The sequence below is a fragment of the Pyrus communis genome, chromosome 2 (genome assembly GCF_041283825.1).
Source record: "Pyrus communis isolate YQ-2024b chromosome 2, ASM4128382v1, whole genome shotgun sequence".
In the NCBI taxonomy this organism is placed as follows: domain Eukaryota; kingdom Viridiplantae; phylum Streptophyta; class Magnoliopsida; order Rosales; family Rosaceae; genus Pyrus; species Pyrus communis.
Window position 1 is genome coordinate 16,607,442 of NC_142566.1, and position 25,632 is coordinate 16,633,073.

The 25,632-nt window shown below is 37.4% G+C and overlaps 2 protein-coding genes and 1 pseudogene across 3 annotated transcripts; all 3 read left to right on the forward strand.

Moving 5' to 3' along the window:
* Window positions 1-14,652: 14,652 nt before the first annotated feature.
* LOC137746562 (nuclear transcription factor Y subunit B-9 pseudogene) lies at window positions 14,653-15,333 on the forward strand (annotated as a pseudogene).
* Window positions 15,334-19,888: 4,555 nt separating this feature from the next.
* On the forward strand, window positions 19,889-22,955 carry LOC148698649 (flap endonuclease GEN-like 1). Of its 2 annotated transcripts, XM_088684805.1 has the most exons (7): window positions 19,889-20,102; window positions 20,853-20,972; window positions 21,246-21,360; window positions 21,788-22,216; window positions 22,417-22,488; window positions 22,566-22,655; window positions 22,731-22,955. In XM_088684805.1, exons 1-4 carry the CDS (start codon window positions 20,061-20,063, stop codon window positions 21,889-21,891), a joined length of 381 nt encoding a protein of 126 aa, XP_088540931.1. In that variant the 5' UTR covers window positions 19,889-20,060; the 3' UTR covers window positions 21,892-22,216; window positions 22,417-22,488; window positions 22,566-22,655; window positions 22,731-22,955. The 2 variants fall into 2 exon arrangements, 1 of the variants encoding a protein (XP_088540931.1); XR_015956009.1 differs by lacking the exons at window positions 20,853-20,972; window positions 21,246-21,360 and adding an exon at window positions 20,203-20,361.
* Window positions 22,956-23,460: 505 nt separating this feature from the next.
* LOC148698650 (uncharacterized) lies at window positions 23,461-24,012 on the forward strand. Its single transcript, XM_088684798.1, has one exon. It carries the CDS (start codon window positions 23,484-23,486, stop codon window positions 23,976-23,978), a length of 495 nt encoding a protein of 164 aa, XP_088540924.1. The 5' UTR covers window positions 23,461-23,483; the 3' UTR covers window positions 23,979-24,012.
* Window positions 24,013-25,632: the final 1,620 nt, after the last annotated feature.

Below are 25,632 nucleotides of genomic sequence, written 5' to 3' on the forward strand. Positions count from 1 at the left end.
AAGAGGACGTTAACTCCTAACTCATTTTCAACCAAGACCCGACATACTAATGCATTTGAGATCTATACCTTAATGACAAGGGCATCATCATAAGGTGAATGAACATCTTCCAAATCCTAATCGGAGAACATTAAGATATTGAAGTCGATGGTTAGTGGTTTGTTGATGGAGGCCACCATTCTCAGTTTCTTATAAGCCACATTTCTTTCTCTCGAGGTGTTTCTAGATATTCTTGTTCGCCATATATGTAATTCACTTTATGGATTGTCTCTTTCTTTAAGTATTGGGCAGGGTAGAAACCTCGAAGTCTTCTAGATATCCTTCGGTGTTCCTTGAGGGCAAGACGCTGAGGAGGTTTTTCAAATGCTAGATCAATAACCTCAGTACTTTGGGTTGTTAATTCCTTGAAGCAAGAAATGGCTTCTTTTAGATCTTCGTGTTTTCATGTGGGCAAATTTTGCAGGTTCTTTAGCCTGGGGACTTCATCGGACACTTTACAGAGACGAATAAACTTCCACCACGTTTTGCCACATCTCATCTATGACAGTTACCCTGTCATATTCTTGGTTTGCTTCAATCGTGGGAGTAACGAGGTCGTCACTAGCGTCAACCGAGCTTTCTTCAGTAAACATGTCAGTTGGTATGGTGATCTGGTAGAGAGGAATATGAGTTCTCACTCAATGAAAGCATTAGTTGTTGGAACAAAATTTGTGTAACACCATATGCAAAGGAAGTGCAAAAAATTGAGTAACCTACAAGACAATAAACAATTGTGAGCAAGATAGGATCGAAGTGGTGTGCCAGCTAAAGGCTCTCCGTCGGTCAAGTCAGTGAACTGTTTTAGACTCAAGCAATTGGTAATAAAATTCAAGTATAAAGAATACGTTACTAGAGATGAACCATAGATGGGTGTATCTATATCGTAGGGAGAGATCTTTCTAGGGTAGGAGAATCTTAAAAGATATCTAGAAGTAGATATTGCACCATTTTAGGACTTGTAATTCCTTACGGTGCACGCCAATTCCTATATTATAGGAACACTAAGACTTATAAAGGATCTGATTATGTTTATATCTGGATTAGATCGTGTCTTTTCCGAAACAAGCATGGTCATCTAGCATAGTTGCTAGGACTCCACGTCTTGCCCTAGAACAGTGTGATGATGGCACCGCTGCTCCGTTTGGTCTAATTTAGCTCGAAGTTGGTGAGTCCACAATCGAAATTATGAGGTAACTGCATTCGGATCAGCCTTACTCTGACCTTGGAAAATCATGGTCTCATATCTAGGTAGCGTTGATTCGGGGAAACGCTACCTCCCTAACTTAGTGTTTATAAATATTTCCATCGCAATAGTTGGAAATCCTTACTCCGATACCAGGTCTTTGGCCTATGGAATCTTTCTTGCCCTAGATTTTTTTTTTTTTTTTTTTGCACCGATCAGACTAAAGGTAAAGAGTCGTTAGGTATTAACGCTAGCGCTAACAAAGTTATCTTCAACACTTATGTTTGTGGAAAAGTGATATGGTTAAGAGGTTCTTAAGTCCAACTCTCAATGAAAGCACTTATTGTTGGAACCAAATTTCTCTGTCGCTTGTGGTGGATGCCTGAACTCGTTAACTTGTAAAAGAACGAACAACCATAAGTAAGCTAAAGACCCGGGGGGTGCCGGTCAAAGGCTTTCTGAAGATCAAGTTAGTAAGAAATATTAAGACTCAAGCAGTATGCAAGGGAATAAGTATGCAAAGATTGGTTTATCAGATATGAATCCTAGAAGTGTGTATTTATACGAGTCTTGGAGGAGACCTTTTATGATAGTAAAATCCTTATTGAACCAGGAAAATCCATAAGGATATCTAGGAAGTAGATTTGGCATTCTCTTAGGAGTATGATTACTTGCAGCATACGCTAGTCTTTAGATTGTTAGGACTTCAAGACTATAAGAAACATGTTGATTTCTTGCTAGATTAGGTTCCTGAATCTTGCAAAACAAGCATGGTCTATCTCAGCGAAGTCAATGGACTTTGGCCACCAATTCTGGAACAGGATGATGGTGGCCTTGTTAATCTACTCCGCATCGAAAGCTCTTATGTTTATGACCGGACTTCTAAAGTATGCGTATTCCGATCCGTGTGAATCCGACCTTGGAAAAACATGGTTCCGCATAAGAGATCTTGGAGGTGGTCAATCATTGGAATTAAGTCTAGGTCCAAAGGTACAACTCATAAATCCCTCTCTTTGTTCTTCACTATGTTTCTTTGATGCTTCTTAAACGGGATTTCCATAACTATTTATTGTTTTACTTCCGTTGGTTATGTATATAAATTATGAATTATGTATGCATGCAAGTCATTAGAAATTCCATAGTTCCCTTCATTATATATATATAGGAAGCCTTTAAGAGAAAGGATCCTCATTTTTTTTTATAAAAATAGAGATTAGTTGTGAGGTCCACATCAAATCGAATTTTAACAATCTGAATTGCCTATTTTTAAGTTGCACCTCATAGATCATCCTTGCAAAATATTAGCTAAATCGAAAATATTTAAGACATCTAATTGGGTTCAAAAAAAAATTAATGAATACTTTGTTATATAATAAACAATAAAATTTTATTTTGATAATTAAATAGGAAAATGGTTTCGGATTGAATTGAATTTTTGTATGGATGAACTATGAATCGAGACTTACAAAATAGATGATTCAGATCGTTGAAATTTTATGTGGAGTGGGCCCCACACCTAATCCTCATTTTTTGAAGAAAAAATGTGGATCCCTTTGCATAAAAGGCCATATATATATATGAAATCTCCAACATACTGGAGTACAGAAGGTGATAATTGGTCATTATCCAACTATCATAAATAATTTATAGAAATTTATTATGATGTAGAAAATAAAAACCGCTTGTGCTAAGACAAGCCTAAATTCTCTGTGTTGTATTCTTAAATTTGGGACCTTCGAGAGCAAAAAGAAAATAATTTACCCCTTCCATAATGAGATTGATGAATATGGAATCTCCTAATTTTGTAAAAGACGTAAATAATTTACCTCATACGGTAATTTTACATACAACAATGCACTAGTTAATGAATTCAATGATTGTATCAACTTACACATTTTATTTTTTGTTTAGGAAAAATAAAATAAAATAAGAGTGCTTGACTATGTGACCATCAATGATAAAATGATAGGATGCTTTGACTTAAGAAAATTACATTTTTAGAGAGTACTTTGCATGCAAACAAGTACAGATCCTCTCAGGATCTAAAAAAACTGAGCTTAAAGATCAAATGATTCAGGCCGTTGAAATTTGATCTAACGGCTACAAATTTCAAAGGCCCATATCGTTTGATCCTTAGGCTTAGTTTTTTTAGACCCGGAGAGGATCTGTACTTATTGCAAATGACTGCATAAACGAAAATAAATAGCAGTTTATTAAATGAGGATTCTCTCCGGATCCTCCAATCGTGTCTATTCATCGTACATCATGGGGCCAGTTTTCGTCTGGTACGGTTTATATTTAATTTTAAATAGAAAAATTGTAATAATTTCTAACCGCATGATATACGATGAATGGACATAATTGGTGAATCCCCGGGATCCTTACATCCCCAAAACAAAAAACAAAAAAACAAAAAACCAAACTCTTATATCCTACACTTTCAGAGTAATAGAGGCTAAATATGTAGACACAATTTGCAAATTAAATAATGTGTAATCAATTAAAAATGAACATATTTATCAACTTTCATATCATTTAATTTATAAAAATTTTTTTATAAATTTAGTCTTCCAAATTGTCACATCCTGACCCGGGCCCCCACCACACCCAAAACTCGACTCCACCGTAGCACGATATTGTTCGCTTTGGGCCCCGACCACGCCTTTATGGTTTTGTTTTTGGGAACTCACACAAGAACTTCCCAGTGGGTTACCCATCCTGGGATTGCTCTCGCGTGAACTCGTTTAACTTCGGAGTTCCTACAGAACCCAAAGCCAGTGAGCTCCCAAAATGTCTCATGCTAGGTAGAGATGGGAATATATATATATATATATATATATATATATATATATATATATATATATAAGGTTTACATGATCCACATCCCTGGGCGATGTGGGATCTCAGAATCCATCCCCTTAAAGGGTCTGACGTCCTCTTCGGCACACAACCGGCTAGGGATTGGCTCTGATACTAAATTGTCACATCCTGGCTCAGGCCCCTACCACATTCCGAGCTCGACTCCACTGTAGCACGATATTGTCTGCTTTGGGCCCCAACCATGCCCTCACGTTTTTGTTTCTGGGAACTCACATGAGAACTTCCCAATGGGTCACTCATCCTGGGATTGCTCTCGTGCGAACTCGCTTAATTTCAGAATTCCTACAGAACACGAAGCCAATGAGCTCCCAAAAGGCCTCGTGCTAGGTAGAGATGGGAATATACATATAAAGCTTACAGGATCCACACCCTTGGGCGATGCCAGGGAATATACATATAAACCTTATAGGATCCACACCCTTGGGAATATACATATAAGGCTTTCAAGTGTCGTTGAAAAAACCCTTAGAGCATCTCCAAAGGAGATGCCAAATTGTCCATATAAACTATAACAGTAAAAAAAAAGACAGCCACTAATTGTTTCCAACCGAAATGCCAAATTTTATGTAGCATGACATGGAATGGCAGCAAAGGGGCTTGCTGTCAAATTTGACAGCAGGTTCAAATTTTTTTTTACTAACTATTAAATGTCTTTTATTAATATTTTAATATCATTTATTATTAAATGTCATTTATTATTTAATTGTTGAACGGTAAAGTTGGTTTAAAATACTACCTATTTCTTCTTTTTTAATTAGGAAATTTGTTTCAATTTAAGCAATTGATTGTTGAACGGTAGCGTTCGTTTAAAACACTACCTATTTCTTCTTTTTTTGGTCAGCAAATTTGTTTCAATTTAAGCAACGTTGCTGCTTTGTAAAATACAATGATTCATTCTTCAACAAGTATCATTCGTTATTTTGTGAACATGCCCCAAATTTCTTCAGACTCATCTTCTAATTCAGCAGAGGAGCATTTTTAGAGTATTGTTAATTCTGAGTCTGATGAAGAACTGAAAAGGCTGGAATTGGCTGCTTTACAAAATGAACAAGAGAACATGAAGACAGGAATGAGAAAACGTCGTGGTTCCATAAAAGGTCATGCATATATCAATAGAAGACGACTTGATGGGCACCAAAGACTTTATAATGATTATTTTGCTGAACATCCAGTGTACTCTCCAACTCAATTTCAAAGTATATTTCGGATGCATCGACCTCTTTTTTCCTTCGAATTGTAAATGCGGCAGAAGCCTATGACTCATACTTTGCTCAAAAAAGGGATCGATCGGGTTGTCTTGGTTTATCACCTCTACAAAAGGTCATTACTGATATGAGGATGCTTGCTTATGGAGTTGCTACAAAGGTGATGATTATTGAGTTGGATTTTTATTTCTTCTATTTTCAATTAAGGGGTTGTATTTTGTTGGATTATTTGTATTAGTATTAATTAATATGACTTTTATTATGAATTATTTATATGTAAAATTTAAAGTATAAGATAGAATTAAGAAGAAAAAAATAATAATGTAATAAAATAATAGTTTAATTTGACATATCGGGTGGAGAGCAAATCATGAAAATATGTCAAAATGCCACATAAGCTGTCAAATTTAAATTTTGGGTTCAAAATTTGAAATCTCCTTTGGAGATGGTTTTAGTGGTTGAAAGTTCACTACATTGCTCCCTAGGTAATAAAATCAAAATTTTTTCAAGGGCTATTAACCGAACAACCTGTTACTCCCGGTAAAATCATCCCCCTTCTCCAATCATAACTCACAAATGTGTGTTATGACCGGCATTTCTGGGTTTCTCGTTTACAATGCCAGTTCGCCACTTGCACTCCACCCCTATTGGCTCTAGCTATAAATTCACTTCACTAGACTCCTGCCCTTTCAATGGACATAGATAAAAAAATATAAAACATGTTTCATAGAGAACTAGAGAGAAAAAAAATAGAGGTAGTGAGGTAGAGAGAGAGAGAGAGAGAGAGAGAGAGAAAGAGAGAGAGAGAAGAAAGACAGAGATAGCAAAAGCAGTGACAGAAATGGAACGTATGGGTGGTGGGCTTCCTCCAAGGCATGCAAAATGATCAAACCTTGGTAAAAGTCTCTCTTAGCAAATGGCATCTTGCTTTGCTCTCTTATTTATTGATATATTTTTCATATTACTTGTTTTAATTTCTTCTTGATGATTTTATATACGTGTGTGTGCACATATATAAAATAAGAGTTGGTTTTCTGATTTTTTTTTTTTTTTCATTTTCTTATTTGTTTTTGGAGTTTTATTGCATGCATGTCTATTTCTCTTCAAAATTTAGTGACAAAAATTTATTCTCTTCCTCTCTCCCATTTTTCCCAAATATAGTTTTTTCCAAGGCCGATCTCAAAGTTTTTGCATTCGATCCTGCATTTGGTGGTCTTTTGCATTTAATTTTGTGTTTGTCTCAGCTCCTTATGTGCTAAACTACTGATATCATAGACATATCTCTGATTTTTTAGGATATTCATTGTTTTGTCAAGATTTTAACACAATTTTTTTCGTGGACGATTTTCCCTGCTTGATACTGTTTATGTGTGTTCGTGTTTTTTTATTTATTTGTGTGTTCACTTTTTGGAGGAAGTCAAATGTATTTCTTCCCTGTTAGAATAAAATTAAATTTTTTGTTATTTTTTACATTATTTTGCTCTATTGCTAACAATTTTTTTTACCCAGATCTAAATGCCCCTTTTATTTATTAGTTTTTGGCCGAATTTTTGTTACAGCTCATCTAGCTAGTTCGTTTCGAAGTAACGTTTGCTCAAATATAGGTTGTATTTTTATGTAACCACTCATGGATATCTGGTTCTACGCTTGCAGTGGAGTTTTGATGATCTGTAATATGTTGAACCATAAGCCATGAGCTGATTAGAATTTGAGAATAATCTTGTCTTTAATTGTGTATTCACTTGTGCTTAGAAATTGCCAAGTGTAAGATCAAAATATGTAAGGCCATGAGTGTCATGTGTGATGATCCTAGCTATTGCTAGATGAGTGGCTGTGATCATTTTATCTAGAAGGAAAGATCCAGTTAAGCCTTGTTAACAGAATTATTCCCTTTTGCACGATTGTGTGTGCAGAGTGGAAAATATACTTTTACAAGAAAGAAAAGGTTCCTCTGTGACTTGCAGAGAGAATAGCAGTCATTTTTACATTCTCTGTGCATTTTCTTCTTCTTCCATTCCCTTAGACACTAACATGGCCTCAGAGCCAGGTTGGATTTAACAATCTGGGCGTAAATCTGTGAAGCTATCGAGCTCAATCGAAGCTCCATTGAAACTCTGTGAAGGTTGTCGATTCAGATCAAAATCATGTTTGGATCTGGAGGCTCGGAAGTGAGGACTCCAATATTCTCCGGTGAGAACTACGAGTTCTGGAGAATCAAAATGGTCACAATCTTCAAATCTCTCGGGTTATGGAACCTGGTAGAAAAAGGAGTGTCAACACCTGACTCGAAGAAGAAGAAGAAGAAGGAAGCTGAAGGGTCATCGGAAGACGATCGTGATGATGAAATAATGATCGTGCTAATGAGAGATGCAAAGGCTCTGGGAATCATACAAAACGCAGTCTCTGATCAGATTTTTCCTCAGATTGCAAACGCTGACTCAGCCAAGATGGCATGGGATCTACTGTATGGAGAATATCATGGAGGTGATCAGGTTAGATCTGTAAAACTTCAGAATCTTAGACGAGTGTTTGAGTATGCTAGGATGCGAGATGATGAGTCTCTATCTAACTATCTCACAAGGCTGAATGATTTAATTAATCAGATGAGAACATTTGGTGAATCACTTTCTAATGAGAGACTTGTGCAGAAGGTTCTGATTAGTCTAAGTAAACCTTATGATTCGATCGGTTTAGTTATAGAAAATACAAAGTGTTTAGAGACTGTAGAATTGCAAGAAGTTGTTGCAATCTTGAAGAGTCAAGAACAACGGTTTGATCTACATAATGTTGATACCACTGAGAAAGCATTTTCATCATTCTCAGTGAGTTCACAAGGGCAGAATAGGAGTGGAGCTCAATCTGGTTCATCAAAATTCCAGAAGAATCGGAATGCAAAGGGGAAGAAATGGGATTCGAAATCTCGATTCCAACAGAAACCTCTTAATAGCCCTGCATTCAACTCATATCAGACACAGTCAATGGGTCAAGAGAGTACCAAACCACAGTGTAGAGTATGCTCTAAGTTCCATTTTGGTGAATGTAGATATAAAGGGAAGCCCAAATGTTATAACTGTGATAAGTTTGGTCATTGGGCTAAAGAATGCACTATGGGGAAGATTGTACAAAAGGCAAATTCTGCAAATCTGGTGGAAGTGGCTGGGAATCTGTTCTATGCTAATAGTGCAATCTCAGAGAAAAATGTCAATGGAAATTGGTACATTGACAGTGGTTGTAGTAACCACATGACAGGGAATGCTGATCTCCTTGTCGATATAAGAACAAATGTTGCTGGAAAGGTGCAAATGCCTACTGGGGTGTTAGTAAACGTTGATGGAATGGTTCATTGGAAATTAATACTAACAAAGGGAAGAAGTACATCAGAGAGGTCATGCACTTGCCAGGATTGAAGGAAAATTTGTTGAGTGTAGGTCAAATGGATGAGAATGGATACTACCTAGTGTTTGGATAAGGTCTGTGTAGTGTATTTGATGGACCTTCACTTGACAATCTTGTCATCAAGGTCAAGAAGAAAGAAAATCATTGCTATCCTCTTTCTCTGTTGCCTGACAATCAGTTGGTTCTGAAAGCCAGCATAGATCACTCTACTCGGACTTGGCACAGAAGACTTGGTCATTTGAACTTCAGGCAGTTGCAGCAACTCAGTGAGAAAAATATGGTGCATGGTATTCCATACCTAGAGGAAATTAAAGATGTATGTTAAGGATGTCAGTTTGGAAAGCAACATAGAGACTGGTTTCCAAAGAAACAATCTTGGAGAGCAAACTGTCCCCTGGAACTTATCCATGTTGATCTGTGTGGTCCTATGCAGAATGCATCATTGGCTGGAAACAAATATTTCATGCTATTCATTGATGACTGTACAAGGATGATCTGGGTGTATTTTCTCAAATACAAATCTGATGCATTCAATTACTTCAAAATATTCAAGTCAATGGTGGAGCTGCAGAGTGGTTTCAAAATTAAAAGTCTAAGGAGTGATAGGGGTGGAGAATTCTTATCTTCTGAGTTCACTAAATTTTGTGAAACTGAAGGCATTCAAAGGCAACTCACCATGGCTTATACTCTTCAACAGAATGGAGTAGTGGAGAGAAAAAATCGAACTGTGGTTGAAATGGCAAAGACTATGCTTCATGATAGAGGTATGCCATATGTTCTTTGGGCTGAAGCTGTACACACAAATGTATATATTCTAAATAGGTGTCCTACAAAGACACTTGGAAATATAACCCCCTTTGAAGCCTATAGTGGCAGAAAACCAGGTCTTGCACATCTCAAGATTTTTGGTTCCCTGTGCTATGTTCATATACCTACTGAGACAAGACAGAAGCTAGATGCTAAGAGTGTTAAAGGTGTATTTGTGGGTTATGCTACATGTGAGAAGGGATACAGAATATTTGATCCATGTACTAACAAGTTAATCTTGTCAAGAGATGTGGTTTTTGATGAATCTATGACCTGGAATTGGAAAGCAAGTTCACAAAGTTCAGCTGCTGCAACTTACATTCAGGATCAACCTGAGAATGTAGTTGGTGTGAATTCATATGAGATGAGTGTGTTTGAAAGAAGTTCTCTCAGTCCTAGTTCTTCTTCTCATACACAAGAACAAGTAAGTTGCACTCCTGAAACTGCAAAGTTGTCAGAGACTTATGACCACACACCTCTGAAATGGAGAAATCTTGATGATATTTTTGCTCAATGCAATCTGTGTGTTATGGAGCCTGAAAGATATGAAGAAGCAGCTCAAGATGAATCATGGTTAAAAGCAATGCAGGATGAATTGACTATGATTGAGAAGAATGGTACATGGGAATTGGTAGATAGACCAACAATGCAGCCTGTTATTGGGGTTAAATGGGTCTATAAAACCAAATTGAATCTGGATGGCACAGTCTTGAAAAATAAGGCAAGGTTGGTTGCCAAAGGTTATGCTCAGAAACCTGGTTTCGACTATAACGAAACCTATGCTCCAGTGGCTAGACTGGACACTATCAGAACTCTTATTGCATTAGCTGCCCAAAAGAGCTGGAGATTGTACCAACTTGATGTTAAATCGGCTTTCCTGAATGGTGTACTGCAGGAAGAAGTATATGTAGACCAACCAGAAGGATTCACAGTGCAAGGCAAGGAAGATAAAGTGTATAGGCTTCATAAAGCCCTTTATGGACTGAAACAGGCTCTTCGAGCCTGGTATGGAGAAATTGATGCATACTTCTCCCAATGTGGTTTTCAAAGGAGCCTCAGTGAACCAACATTATATATCAAGTCAAGGGGAGAAAAGGATATCATAATTATGTCTATCTATGTAGATGATATTGTCTACACAGGTAGTAGCAATGAAATGTTGGCAGAATTCAAAGAGGATATGATGATGAAATATGAGATGACTGATCTGGGTTTACTCTACCATTTTCTAGGAATGGGAGTCATTCAAACTAATTTCAGCATATTCATTCATCAAAAGAAGTATGCCTCCTCTTTGTTGAATAAATTTGGGTTGAATGAATGCAAGCCTGTGTCTACACCACTGATTTCAGCTGAAAAACTCAGTATGGATGATGGAAGTGGTCCAGCAAATGAAGAACAGTACAGAAAGATTGTGGGGGAGCTTACTGTATCTTACAGCTACAAGACCAGACATAATGTATGCAGCAAGTCTACTTGCCAGGTTCATGCATTCTCCCACAAACAAACACTATGGAACTGCCAAAAGGGTGCTCAGATACATTAAAGGAACCTTAGACTATGGTCTGGAGTATGTGAAAGGTACAAATTCTATGGTGATTGGTTTCTGTGACAGTGACTGGGAAGGATCAGTGGATGATAGTAAGAGCACTTCAGGATATGCCTTCTCTTTTGGCAGTGGGATTTTCTCTTGGGCATCAGTTAAACAAACATGTGTAGCACTTTCAACTACTGAAGCAGAATATATCAATGCTTCAGAGGCGACTGCACAAGCAATCTGGCTGAGGTTTGTACTAGAAGACTTTGGGGAACTTCAAACTGAAGCCACTCCATTACAGTGTGACAACACATCTGCAATTGCTATCACAAAGAATCCAGTGTTTCATCAGAAGACTAAACATATTGATCGAAGATACCATTTTATCAAAGATGCTCTGCAAGAAGGAATCATTGATCTAGTCTACTGTCCTACAAAAGAGCAGTTAAGCGATATCTTCACAAAACCATTGCCAAAGGATCGATTCAGCTATCTCAGAGTTCTGCTTGGAGTCAAATCAGCTCAAAGCTTAAAGGGGAGTGTTGAACTATAAGCCATGAGCTGATTAGTATTTGAGAATAATCTTGTCTTTAATTGTGTATTCACTTGTGCTTAGAAATTGCCAAGTGTAAGATCAAAATATGTAAGGCCATGAGTGCCATGTGTGATGATCCTAGCTATTGCTGGATGAGTGGCTGTGATCATTTTATCTAGAAGGAAAGATCCAGCTAAGCCTTGTTAACAGAATTATTCCCTTTTGCACGATTGTGTGTGCAGAGTGGAAAATATACTTTTACAAGAAAGAAAAGGTTCCTATGTGACTTGCAAAGAGAATAGCAGTCATTTTTACATTCTCTGTGCATTTTCTTCTTCTTCCATTCCGTTAGACACTAACATAATATACACACACGTAGATATACCTACTGGCTTAATTTTTGTCTGATTATAATTGTTTCTTTTTAATATGAAAAACATTATTAGCTTTGCCTTTACTTTGATTATTAGAAATTAGAAGGGTTTCAGTCACTCAAAAATCTGTATTTTTCTTTACATATTAGAGGATACACACACACACACACACACACACACACACACATACATATTCAAATCTGATATTTAACGGAAGAATTCAAGTCGCTGTAAGGCAATATACCATCACATGAAAAACTTTGAGGAGCTGATAGGGTTTCGGGCTGGGAAACGAGTTTTGAACAGTGGTAGAGGGATTAGGTAGGACTCATAAGGAGAGCCGTTTCCTGTGTGGGACCCAATTTTCCGGTTCTTAAAAGATCCGTTTACACAGTCACGGTGATACGTGGACATGCAAGCGCGTGAGGTGTCAATTTATTCTTTGATTTTTGAGCTTACTGTGGAAACATAATCACGGGCAAGTGAGCTCGTGAAGTTTACGCGCATGTTAGGGTTTATGGTCTGCACATCGTTCTCTGGTCAATCACTATCCACCCCTGATTATTTAGATTATCAATAGTCTATATAGGAAAAGACAACAAACGTCAAAGACTAACAGTCCATGCAATTTTATGGATGGTCAATCATTCGTATTTACGTAAATGGATGATATTCGTTGATTGTTGCTAATTTTATAGTAAATTTCAAGTAAGTTAATTAGAAAAGGGATCTTCTTCGGATCTCTTCCACCTAATCTATAAATATGGGTTCTTAAAACTTGATCCAACGGTTAAAAACAAGGGAGGAAGATTCTCTACTCTCCTATTCTCATCTCCTTCCATCCTCTCGTCTCACACATCATTTTTTGTCTCATTATCTCTATAAAAAATCAATATAAGATGTTGACGTGGTTTAACCGTAACCATTCAAATAGGAGAGGATGAAAGGGTAGAAAGATTAGAAGGGTAGAGAATCCTCCTCCAAAAATAGGAGGCTCCATTAAAAGTTATAATAACTTTAGCCGTTTGATCAAATTTCAATGGTCCGAATTTTTGGCCATGGTGAATTACGTGGAAGGGATCATGAAACGATCCCTTTCCAAGGGATCATGAAACGATCCCTTTCCAATTAATTATTCACTGAATTTGACATTTCTCGCACACATTGCATTCAATGAATTTTTAGATTCAAGGGTGGACACGTCCATAACTGTGTATTAAGTGTCCCTAGTGGTAAGTTTACAAACCAAATAGGATTAGGAGTAAGTCAACGAGATAAGAATTAAAATAGACTAGATTCAACATTATTATGGTATCTCAAGTTATTAATACAAGAATATGTGAGGCATTCTTACCATCAACTGTCATTGTATTGGTGTACAGTTTATGGTAAGTAGTGGCAAAAACCTCTTTGATTGGCCATGCCATTTACAATATCTGCACATACGTACACACAGACAATTAATGATTCAAACCCCATTAATATACAACCTCACCCTGATTAATATAACCATAAACCATGTCTTCCTTGCCCATTAATTAAGTGACAACAAATTGTTACTTTCAACGTTTCTCGGGTAAGTTTTGCATGGCCCTCGTTTCCACAAATAAGTTTTTCTTTTTTCTCTTTTTTTTTTCTAATTGAAGTTACTCATTTATGAGCGTATCTGTACAGTGAATAATTAGTTGACTTACATTAATTGTTTTCTTCCCACCTTGTACGCAGCCAACGCCAACAGTTCCGACGGCAATAGTGACAGATTCAGGATTTCAACGTTGGGTGATCCTGATTTTAAAAGTTTCAAAAATACTTAAACGAAAATAACATTGAAATTTTTTACAATAAATTACTATTTGATGCTAGAGAGAAATATTCCAAGATCAGATTGTTTGATCTAATCAAAATAAAAAATCATATGAACTAACAAAGACATCATATATATATATATATATTAGAAATTATTATTTGCACTCTAAAAATATCACTTTGTATTTCAAACTTTCTAAAATGGGAAAGAAATTTACACTTACGAAGAGTGCAAAATGTGATTTTTAAAGTATAGATAAAAGTTCTCTATAAATTAACCAACAATGATCAAATTGTTATAAAATAATCATAAACTACATCACAATAATCATATGAATATTTTCATCTGATACACATAAGACCAAAATCATAAAATTTATTTGAAATTCAATATTGTAATGAGGTGATGATGGAAAGATAGAGGTGGAATAATTGTGGTGGGGTTCCGGGGTAAGGTTTGTATTGGATGGGTGGATTTGGGGCTTTGTGCTAATTAAAAGAGGGAATTGCATGAGAAGTAGTTGGGTCTCGGGCTTGTAGACGAAAAAGAGTTTTAATTTTTTGAATGGCCTGGCTCAAAACGGCACCGTTTAGGTCAGGCGAGATTTTTCAATGTGATCGGTACACGAGATTATACACCATGTATCATTAAATAAATTGTAGGATATATGTACTAAAAAGTTAATAACTTAAAATATAAAACTTCTCACATTTCTATTAAAACACGTGGTGTACTACTTGTATTCCCATTACGTAAACCAGGTCATTAAAGACAATATTAAACTTTCTTTATCTACGCTAAATTTTGCTGGGTGCCACGCTGCAAATTGATGGAGTTCCAAAACCAGCACGGGACGAGGCAGTCGGGTGGTCCTCAACGATCTTCACAGATGATTCTCCGATCTTCCGGAGAGTCCTGCAACAACCCAGGTCCTGTAATGAATCCACCCCTGGCCGGCAGTAGCGACAACAACACTGAACAGAGGGCCCCGCAGTGCCTCGTTCGCGAGCAGGATCGGTACATGCCGATAGCCAACGTGATACGCATAATGCGGAGGATATTACCCCCGCATGCAAAAATATCTGACGAAGCCAAGGAGACCATGCAGGAGTGTGTGTCCGAGTACATCGCCTTCATAACCGGCGAGGCCAACGAGCGCTGCCAGCGCGAGCAGCGCAAGACTGTCACTGCTGAGGATGTCCTCTGGGCAATGGGAAAGCTTGGGTTTGACAACTACGTCGAACCCCTCACCATTTACCTCCAACGCTACCGGGAGTCTGAGAGTTCCGACCGCTCTCAGTTTGTGAAGAGGGAGGAGCGCCAGCTAATGGACTATTACCCTCCCGGGCATGCTGGGCAGGTTGCAATGATGCCTCCCCCGCCACCATCTTATGGGCCGGGATATTATTTCGGGCCCCAGCATGGTCCTCCCATGTATGACCCCTCCATGATGGGAATGTTTAGGGACTGTTCCTCCTCTGATGCTGGTGGAGGCGGGTCGTCGTCGGCTTCTGGGGCGCAGGGTGAGAACTCGTTGGGGGGATTTGACCCGTTTGGTCACTTCAAATGATCACCACAGTTTAAAAAAGGTCTCAGCTGTTTAATTAACAGATGTAATGAATAAATAATTGCAATAGTTTGCAATTAATTAGTAGTTATAAGTTATTGTGGTTGTTGTAGTTTGTCTCTATGTTTTAGCATGGTTGCAAAGTGAGTTTGCTTCCTTTGAGTTCAAGGACAAGTTGGTTCCAGTAATGTAATGAATAACTTCATCCCTGAATGTTCATTCCTTGTATTACATGTTCAATCGTTAACTTCATCCTCTGGATGTTCATTCCGGATATGATATGTTCAATCGTTAATGGAGCTTTTCTATTTTGGATACAAGGAGCAAATAGCTGGTTCAGCTTCTGGGGTGCAGGGTGAGAACTCGTTGGGGGGATTTGACCCGTTTGGTCACTTCAAATGATCACCACTGTTTAAAGAAAGGTCTCAGCTGTTTAATTAACAGACGTAATGAATAAATAATTGCATTAACGATTGAATCTGTGTTGGGAAAGCTTGAGTGCAACAGTGTCGCCCATTGAAGGCCAAGCTGCAGTCAATTGTATACCAGAGCTCATTAATGTGAGTGAAGTTTAAGGACTTCTCTAAGATGCTATTTTTCCGCCTTTCTTCAAAAAACTCATCTTTTAAAATAATTTCAAAAACATTTGTTAGACACGATTACCAAACCAAAGTTTTTCAGTAATGTATTAGTATGCCTTGTGAGCACTTAGCATATGATGTTTTTTTATGGTAGGTAAGAAAAATTAAGGAAGCTGTAGAAGATGCTGGTTTCCCTGTTTCTGAATTTCCACAACAAGATGTAGCAGTATGCCGACTGAGGATAAAAGGAATGGCATGCACCAGCTGCTCCGAGTCTGTTGAGTGCGCTCTTCGAATGGTCGATGGAGTGAGAAATGCAGTTGTTGGTCTATCCCTGGAAGAAGCAAAGGTTCGCTTTGATCCCAACCTCACTGATACTAGTTGCATTATTCAAGCAATTGAAGATGCTGGCTTTGGGGCTGAACTGGTTAGTTCTGGGAATGATGTCAACAAACTTCATCTAAAACTTGAAGGAGTTGATTCTCTAGAGGATATGACTATTGTCCAATCCGTCGTTGAATCAGTTGAAGGAGTAAGTAATGTTGAAGTCGACTTGGCAGAGAAGAAGGTGACTATTACCTATGATTCAGACCTCACAGGTCCAAGATCTCTTATACGTTGTATTGAAGAAGCTGGCCATGAATCCATGGTGTACCAGGCAAGCTTGTATATATGTTCCTCCAAGACCAAGAGAAGCTGAGCGGAAACATGAGATTCAGATGTACAGGAACCAGTTTTTCCTTAGCTTCCTATTTTCGGTTCCTATATTTTTATTCTCAATGGTGCTTCCGATGCTTCGCTTCCTCCTTATGGAAATTGGTTAGACTACAAGGTTCACAACATGCTCACTGTAGGGATGCTTTTAAGATGGACTCTTTGCACACCAGTGCAGTTCATTGTTGGCCGGAGGTATTTAATTTGTATATTTCTATTCTTCTTGTTCTTGTCATGAGTTTTGTAGCAACAACTTGTGAATCAATTACTTAAAGGAGCAAATACTAAATATTGATTTTGGATGTCCTGTCAGGTTCTATGTTGGATCATATCATGCGTTGAGACGTAGATCAGCTAATATGGACACCATGTATTATGACAATTTTTCAATTGCATGATTGATTCTTTTTTTCTTTCCTACATCTGTTGCAGTTTTGGTTTAAGTTTTCTTGTATTTCTTAAATGTGAATGTACAAGGACACACGTATACACTAGTACAAAAACATGTTTGCGCGACGAAAACTTGCGCGACGCAGCTAAATGCGTCGCGCAAAGTATGTTTGCGTGACGCTAAACAAAAAACGTCGCACAAATGGCCTTTGCGCGACGAAGATTGGCGTCGCGCAAAGTGCTGCAAGTTTTTTGCGCTAAACCAAGTGAGTTTTACCGCTTTTTCTGTTGACTTTGCGTGACGCAGAGCTACATGAGTCGCGCAAAACAGCTTTGCGCGACGCATGTGCACTTACGTCGCACAAAACATCTTTGCGTGACGTATGTCGCGTCACGCAAAACAGTTTTGCGCGACTCATGTAGCCCTGCGTCACGCAAAGATGTTTTGCGCGACGCATACGGCGTCGCGCAAAGTCAACGACTTTTTTCTCCTTTACTTCATCAGTTTGGGTGGTAGAAACTGCAAACTAATTGACTTTTTTCTCAATGCTAAGACAATAGGTTTTAGTTCAATAATGAGCAGGTTGATTTTTGTGAGCATATGCCATACTTATGTAGATAAACAATGGCTATGACGGTTGGATCGTTATTTTTCTCCGTTAAATCGTTATTTTTCATTTATAACCGTCGAAAAGTGTTTGTCGCGTTACTTGATCTCTAAATGTTTTTTTTTTTCCTATTTTTGGCGTATGCGATCTCGAAGCATATGCAAACAAGTTTGACGGTTGGATCGTTGAAACTAGTTTCGTACAATGTGTTTCCCATCAAAATGGTTGATTTATTAATACTTTCATTAAGTATAACATAAGATTTTGTGGTATCCACTTGTGTAAATACTTTAAATTAACGATAGAATGAGTTCATTGGATTCATATAGGGTCAAGGAGTGTAGCTGTAAAAAATCATCAAAATCGGAGTTAAAACTACCGTTAAATCGTTATTTTTCATTTATAACCGTCGAAAAGTGTTTGTCGCGTTACTTGATCTTTAAATGTTTTTTTTTTTCCTATTTTTGGCGTATGCGATCTCGAAGCATATGCAAACAAGTTTGACGGTTGGATCGTTGAAACTAGTTTCGTACAATGTGTTTCCTATCAAAATGGTTGATTTATTAATACTTTCATTAAGTATAACATAAGATTTTGTGGTATCCACTTGTGTAAATACTTTAAATTGACGATCGAATGAGTTCATTGGATTCATATAGGGTCAAGGAGTGTATCTGTAAAAAATCATCAAAATCGGAGTTAAAACTACCGTTAAATCGTTATTTTTCATTTATAACCGTCGAAAAGTGTTTGTCGCGTTACTTGATCTCTAAATGTTTTTTTTTTCCTATTTTTGGCGTATGCGATCTCGAAGCATATGCAAACAAGTTTGACGGTTGGATCGTTGAAACTAGTTTCGTACAATGTGTTTCCCATCAAAATGGTTGATTTATTAATACTTTCATTAAGTATAACATAAGATTTTTGTGGTATCCACTTGTGTAAATACTTTAAATTGACGATCGAATGAGTTCATTGGATTCATATAGGGTCAAGGAGTGTAGCTGTAAAAAATCATCAAAATCGGAGTTAAAACTACCGTTAAATCGTTATTTTTCATTTATAACCGTCGAAAAGTGTTTGTCGCGTTACTTGATCTCTAAATGTTTTTTTTTTCTTATTTTTGGCGTATGCGATCTCGAAGCATATGCAAACAAGTTTGACGGTTGGATCGTTGAAACTAGTTTCGTACAATGTGTTTCCCATCAAAATGGTTGATTTATTAATACTTTCATTAAGTATAACATAAGATTTTGTGGTATCCACTTGTGTAAATACTTTAAATTGACGATCAAATGAGTTCATTGGATTCATATAGGGTCAAGGAGTGTAGCTGTAAAAAATCATCAAAATCGGAGTTAAAACTACCGTTAAATCGTTATTTTTCATTTATAACCGTCGAAAAGTGTTTGTCACGTTACTTGATCTCTAAATGTTTTTTTTTTCCTATTTTTGGCGTATGCGATCTCGAAACATATACAAACAAGTTTGACGGTTGGATCGTTGAAACTAGTTTCGTACAATGTGTTTCCCATCAAAATGGTAGATTTACTAACACTTAAGAGTTTATTAATACTTTCATTAAGTATAACATAAGATTTTGTGGTATCCACTTGTGTAAATACTTTAAATTGACGATCGAATTAGTTCATTGTATTCATATAGGGTCAAGGAGTGTAGCTGTAAAAAGTCATCAAAATCGGAGTTAAAACTACCGTTAAATCGTTATTTTTCATTTATAACCGTCGAAAAGTTTTGTCGCGTTACTTGATCTCTAAATGTTTTTTTTTTCCTATTTTTGGCGTATGCGATCTCGAAGCATATACAAACAAGTTTGACGGTTGGATCGTTGAAACTAGTTTCGTACAATGTGTTTCCCATCAAGTGCAATGGTATATGTATTTAGTAGGTAGATTTTAATTTATTTATTTTGTACTTATAACAGTTAAGAAATTGAATGATATATATGTAAAAAAAATTATTATGGGTTTTTTTTTAATAATATATTATTGTGGGGTTTATGTGAAATAAAAATTGAACTTGAAAGGAGTAAAGTCACATTTTTGGTAATTTTTTTAATACTTTAAAAAAAAAAAAAAAAAAAAACCTTGCGCGACGCTTTAATCGTCGCGCAAAACCACCTTGCGTGACGTCGAATTATATACCTACGTCACGCGAATTGATAATTTTGGCACTCCCTAGCGAAAAATAGGCGCTTTTTTTCAATTTTTCCAAGTTTTTCATCTTTTCCTCTCGGTTCCTCTGCTTCTCTGGAGTTTTCTTTCTCAGAAAACTAAAACGTTGTTCTCGAGTGTTCTTAGTCACAAACGGAGAAATTCCAAGGTAATCCAGTGTCCTCGAAATCCCTGCATCATCAAAACATCCCTCATCAGAATCTGCACTCGCTTTAGCTCCGTTCAAGTTGCTGCTCCGTTGGATGTCATCTTCTCCTCCAGCGTCTCATCCTCTCCTTCTCCTGGTATTTTTTTTCATCTCTATTTTTCCCCAAATCTGACTTCCTTTTTCTATATATATATATATATCGGGTTTTTTTTTTCGTTTTTGAACGATTCTCATAGGTTTTTGCGGTTTAGCTGAATAGGTGTAAATCTAGAGCTGCTGCTTCCTAAAAAGCTGATGCGAAGTGAGCTTCTGTTTTCGGTTTCCGTTTTGCTCTCCTTTTTTTTTATCGTACAACACGAAACAGCCAAGGATCGTGCACGAAGTCCCCACCTCAGGTTATCCGTCTTCCGTACCATCTGTCTCTTCCCCAAGGTTCAGTAATTTGTTTATGCGCTTGCATTTTCTGATTGCTTTATGAAGAAAGATGAGAAATTTTTAAAACAGGGGTTTGTTTTGGAATTAGGGTTTTAGTTTGTTTATATAATCTTTGAGGGTATGTTTGATTGATTGAAAGATAGGGAATAAAATGGAAAATTTGGGGTGAGTTTGTTGTGTTTTGGTTTAGTCTTTGGGGAATGTGGTGGGGTTACTTCAAAATTGAAATTGAATGGTAGTTTATTGGTATAAATTACGTTACTCTCAGTAATTTTTCTATTGTTTTTTACAATGCCTTTTTTATTTTTTGTTCTTTGTGTTGTTGCTTAGCTTAGATAAAAGATTAAGGCTTTGAATTGAGAGTAAGCTTAATTATTGTTGAGTGTTTATTCTATTTGGTGCATTTATGATCTTTGTGGCTAACGGAACTCCGTCGCCTCTGAATTCGCAGGTGAGTATTGCAAGGTTTTTTCGTTTCTCTGGTATTGATTCAGCGAGTTTGCATGTGGCTGAAAATGGTGTTTCAGTTGCGAGGAACAAGACATTTACAAAGTATATTCAAGAATGCATGGTCGGTTCTTTCTGATGTTACGATTTTGTTATCAATTTAAAAACTGTGGTTTGTATTTTTTTTGGTATTATTTTGGCATTTTGGTGCAATGGATTCTTTTGTACCTAATTGCAGACCTTTCGTTTGCTCCTGATTTAGTAGTCGACTGAGTATCCATGCTTATACTTACTTTAATCATTTTTTTGGCAACATGTGTTCAACATAGATACCTTTTGGTTTGTTGGTGAGGCATTATGAGTGCTTATCAGTTATTTACTAAAGGTGGTTTTATAGGAACTACTTGAACTTCTTGGGATGCCTGTCTTAAAAGCAAATGGAGAGGTTTTTGCACTGTGTATGCAGTTAAATGACGATGTTGTATTTCATATGCAAGAAATGATTTCATCAAGTATGTTGTATCTACTATATATGCAAAACAGATTGCTAGCTAATCTTATTCTTATTAACTCTTCCCTTTTACCTTTCGATTTCTGTTATGATGCAGGCTATTGAATTTGGAGAAAGTTTGCATGCAAACTCTATTTTGCATAATGTTCTTCACTGAGCCGTTGAAGTTTGCCTTGGAAGTGTCTTTATATTCTCATTCACTTTGTTTTATTGTTAGGAAATTCTGGGTGGAAAGAATAATACTCAATCAAAATTACATTTGATCTACAAGTGGTTGGACTGACATTTTTCTTATACAATGAAGGCGTGAATTATGTGGACAATTACAATTTTTGTTTTCATGTCAAACCAACTTGCTTCACATATATTACGCCATTGTTGACATGTATTCTTTCGTTGTTTTCAACAGTGCTTTTATGTTGCACCAGGAAAATTCTATTTGAGGATGGGAACCACCTGTATCGGTTCTTGGATGATGATCCAATTGTATCTCATTCATGGTTCGGACAGTTATCAGAATAGGAAGGGATAACTGAATTGATTTCATGGATTAAAGTAGGTTGGGTTAATTATGCTTTAGCAGATGCTTTCTTTGACTTAATGTCAATTAATTGACATTTATCATAGGCTCGATGTGCATGAATCTTCTTTTTATTTTTTCAATTGATGCTTTAGCAGTTTCTATTATCTACTTTTTGGGGTATAAATCATATCTATAATTTCAAAATACATGTTCTTCATGACAATCTATGGTATTTATAAAATAATTCATGTTAGAGTAATTTTTTTTTCCTTTCCCTTCACTGCACTGCAGTCCCGGTGAAAAGCACTTGCAGACTTGCAGATGCACTATGCACGTAAGTAAAACATTTTACTGTCATGTCTTTCTTGGTTAGTGATTTTGGTATAGCTGATGAATGTGAATGTTATTTGTGTGGTTTGTGTTCCTGGGTTTATGCTTAGTGCAATGTATTTTCTATATGTACAATTTTCTCCTTCAGTTTCTACTATTTTTCATTTTTTTTAGTTATGTATACCATCGATGTTGTTATTGTAGCTTGAGAAGCAGAGCGATATGTAGTGCCAACCTGAGTCACAGTTGAAGTTCATTACAGAGGCCTGACTACAGGTACACCACAAATGACCACACTTTTCTACCAAGAGTCTATTGCTTTTTCTTATTAAATTTTCTTTATTTTCAAATAGTTGAATATAGGCGAGTACTAACATGGACATATGCTAATTGATATTATTTGCCGGAGCATGAACATGCCAAGTTCTTTGAGTACTTGCAAGGTATGTCATTTTCTCAAGCTTGAAGAGAGACAATGCATCGTGTTGCTTTGTCCTAATTAATTTGTGTTTCTGCAGGTGAAGTTGAGTCTGGGTTGGAACGACTTCATCAATGTGCAGAAAATGAGCTCCAAGTTTACCTCAATGATAAGGAATTTCAATGAGTTTCGCATAAAACTTGCTGGATAGACCAGGTTATGTTCTACTAAAGATATTACACTACTTTTTTGATTGGATAAGTTGACTCGGGTTACAATGATATAGCTTTTCAGTTTATTAATGCTAACATGTTAGTTTTGCTAAGTGGGAATGCCATAATATAAATTTTATAGAAATGATGAATGGGCCAATCTGAAGTAACAAATTTCAGCTGATGAATGAACTCTTATATGACTGCCACTGCATATACTCATCTTTTATTTTGTTGGGTTTTATTTTTTTTATTTTTATTTTTTTTGGTAAAATGCAATGTTGGTTTCGCGAAGAACTGACCTCTATCTTATCTATAGCTCTATACGCATGTAGTTTTTCTCTTTTTTGGTCTCGAGTATTTGGTTGATTTTATTTAACAATCTTTTGGAATATAGAGAATTTTTGCACCAATGTCTTATTCCTGGATTTCCTGATGATTTAGCATTGAGATGTTAGGCAAAGGTGTCTCATGGGAACCACAGATTACTCGAAACTATCTCAAAGAAGTGGAGAGATTTCTTATTAGCTCAGACGATGCCAACTATGAAGCTATAGAAAAATGGTGCGGAAATTGGCTGTTTGTTATTTATATTTTGTTATTAACCATTATATGTTTTTTCTTTATTATTACAGGCTACTATGGTGGAAAAGGGCGATGCTGTTCTCCAAGAAGCAACATCGCAACTTCCCTCGGAAACCCCGATGGAGGACGTCACTTTACCCGAGGATGTAGGTTTTCAGATCATGACTGCGGTCCTGGATCAAAAGTACGGTCGTCGTCATGGCAAGGTTGTTCGGGGTATGGGGAAGGTGCGGGTTCGTGAGACGGGTGCCTCTTCTTCCAATTCGACCACAGGAGAGGTCAACGCCCTGAAGGAGGAAGTGACAACCCTAAAAGGTCAGCTTGCAGCCCAGGACGAGCAGATAAAGGCCCAAAGTGAGCAGATGAGGGCCCAGAGCGAGCATATAAAGGCTGAGAACGAGCAGATGAGAGCTGAGAACGAGCAGATGAGGGCCCAGATGAGTATGATTGTACAGGCCTTAGCGGTGTCCGGTCTCCAAATCCAGCTGCCAGCACCTGATCTTACTCCACCTTCGACCTCCCAGCCACCTCACTTACCCGATACCCAGTAGTTTTCAAACCTAGAACACTACTTGTTGTAGTTTTTTCTTTTTTTGTTTAGACATCTTGTATGCACATTTTTATATGGTTTATAATTAATTTTTTTCTTGGTTTATTGTTTATTGTTTAGAATTGAATTACAATATTTATTAAAAATTAAATCAAAAATATTAATAAATCAAAAATATTTTTGTCAAAAAAATAAAAACATAAAAAGTTTGCGCGACGAAAAAGTTCCATAGGTCACGCAAAGTGGGTTTGCGTGACGTAGTTATGCGTCACGCAAAGTGTCTTTGAGTGACGCCAACCCACTTTGCGTGACGCAGACCTTGGTCACGCCAACCCACACCCACTTTGCGTGACGCACACCTAGGTCACGCCAACCCACTTTGCGTGACGCAGACCTTGGTTACGCCAACCCACACCCACTTTGCGTGACGCAAACCTAGGTCACGCCAACCCACTTTGCGTGACGCACACCAAGGTCACGCAAACCCACTTTGCGTGACGTATGGTACTACGTCACGCAAAGACCCTTTGCGCGACGCATGTAACTTCTTCGTCACGCAAAACCTTCTTTCACAGGCGTGGCGCGACGAAGGTTCGTCACGCAAATTTTTGCGCGACGTTTTTTTGACTTTGCGCGACGAAGGACCTACGTCACCCAAAGTATTTTTTGTACTAGTGATATAAAAGAAAAGATGGGCCGGTTACATCCAACGGTCCTTAGACTAAACCCTAAAGACCAGCTATACTTCTTAATTAAAGGAGATTACACCAAACACTAGATATCAGCCCTACTCCTTAATTGGAGGAAACCAACTACAAGACTAAGAAGAGATTTACACATAATCTGTCAGGAAACACAAAAGGTGTTGTGTAGCCATGCTGCACCCATGATTTCTGGAATTGCATAATCTGTCTAGGGCATAATTTGTCTAGGGTTGGTAACTCTCAATACTTCCCCTCAAGCTGGATCGAGGAGTATAGTCGATCCAAGCTTGCCTAGAAGACATTGAAAATGTACAGACAAAAGAGCCTTAGTGAACATGTCCGCCAATTGATCATAACTGTGAATGAAAACTGTTTGGACAAGTTATGACTAAACTTGAGCCCTAATGAAGTGACAGTCAACTTCAATATGCTTGGTTCTTTCATGAAAAACTGGGTTTGCAGTAATGTGCATGGCTGCTTAATTATCACACATTAAAGACATAGGAGTTGTACTCAAGAACCTAGACCAAACAAGAAACTTTTAAGCCAAATCAATTCACATGCAGTGGTAACCATTGCTCGATATTTAGCTTCAGCACTAGAGTGGGCAATGACTTGTTGTTTCTTAATCTTCAAAGTGACAATGTTGCCTCCAACAAATGTGCAATAACCAGTGGTGGATTTTCTATCGATTGCACTGCCTGCTCAGTCGGCATCAGTGTATGTATGAATCTTAGTGGAATGGTTATTACGCATGAGGATACCCCTATCAATGGACCCTTTGAGATAACGTATGATCTTTTTAACAATATTGAGATGTTCTACTGTGGGTGCATGCATGAATTGACTGACTAAGCTCACAACAAAGGTAATGTCTAAACGGGTGTGTTGATCCTAAAAATTACAAAGCCTAAGTGGCGTGCAGGCCGAGTAAGTAATGAGCTAACTACG

Coding starts and splice junctions, on each gene's coding strand:
- LOC148698649 (XM_088684805.1), top strand. CDS start 20,061: ATGTCATCTTCTCCTCCAGCGTCTCATCCTCTCCTTCTCCTG. Junction 20,103..20,852: donor CTCATCCTCTCCTTCTCCTG/GTATTTTTTTTC, acceptor CTGAATTCGCAG/GTGAGTATTGCAAGGTTTTT. Junction 20,973..21,245: donor AGTATATTCAAGAATGCATG/GTCGGTTCTTTC, acceptor GTGGTTTTATAG/GAACTACTTGAACTTCTTGG.
- LOC148698650 (XM_088684798.1), top strand. CDS start 23,484: ATGGTGGAAAAGGGCGATGCTGTTCTCCAAGAAGCAACATCGCAACTT.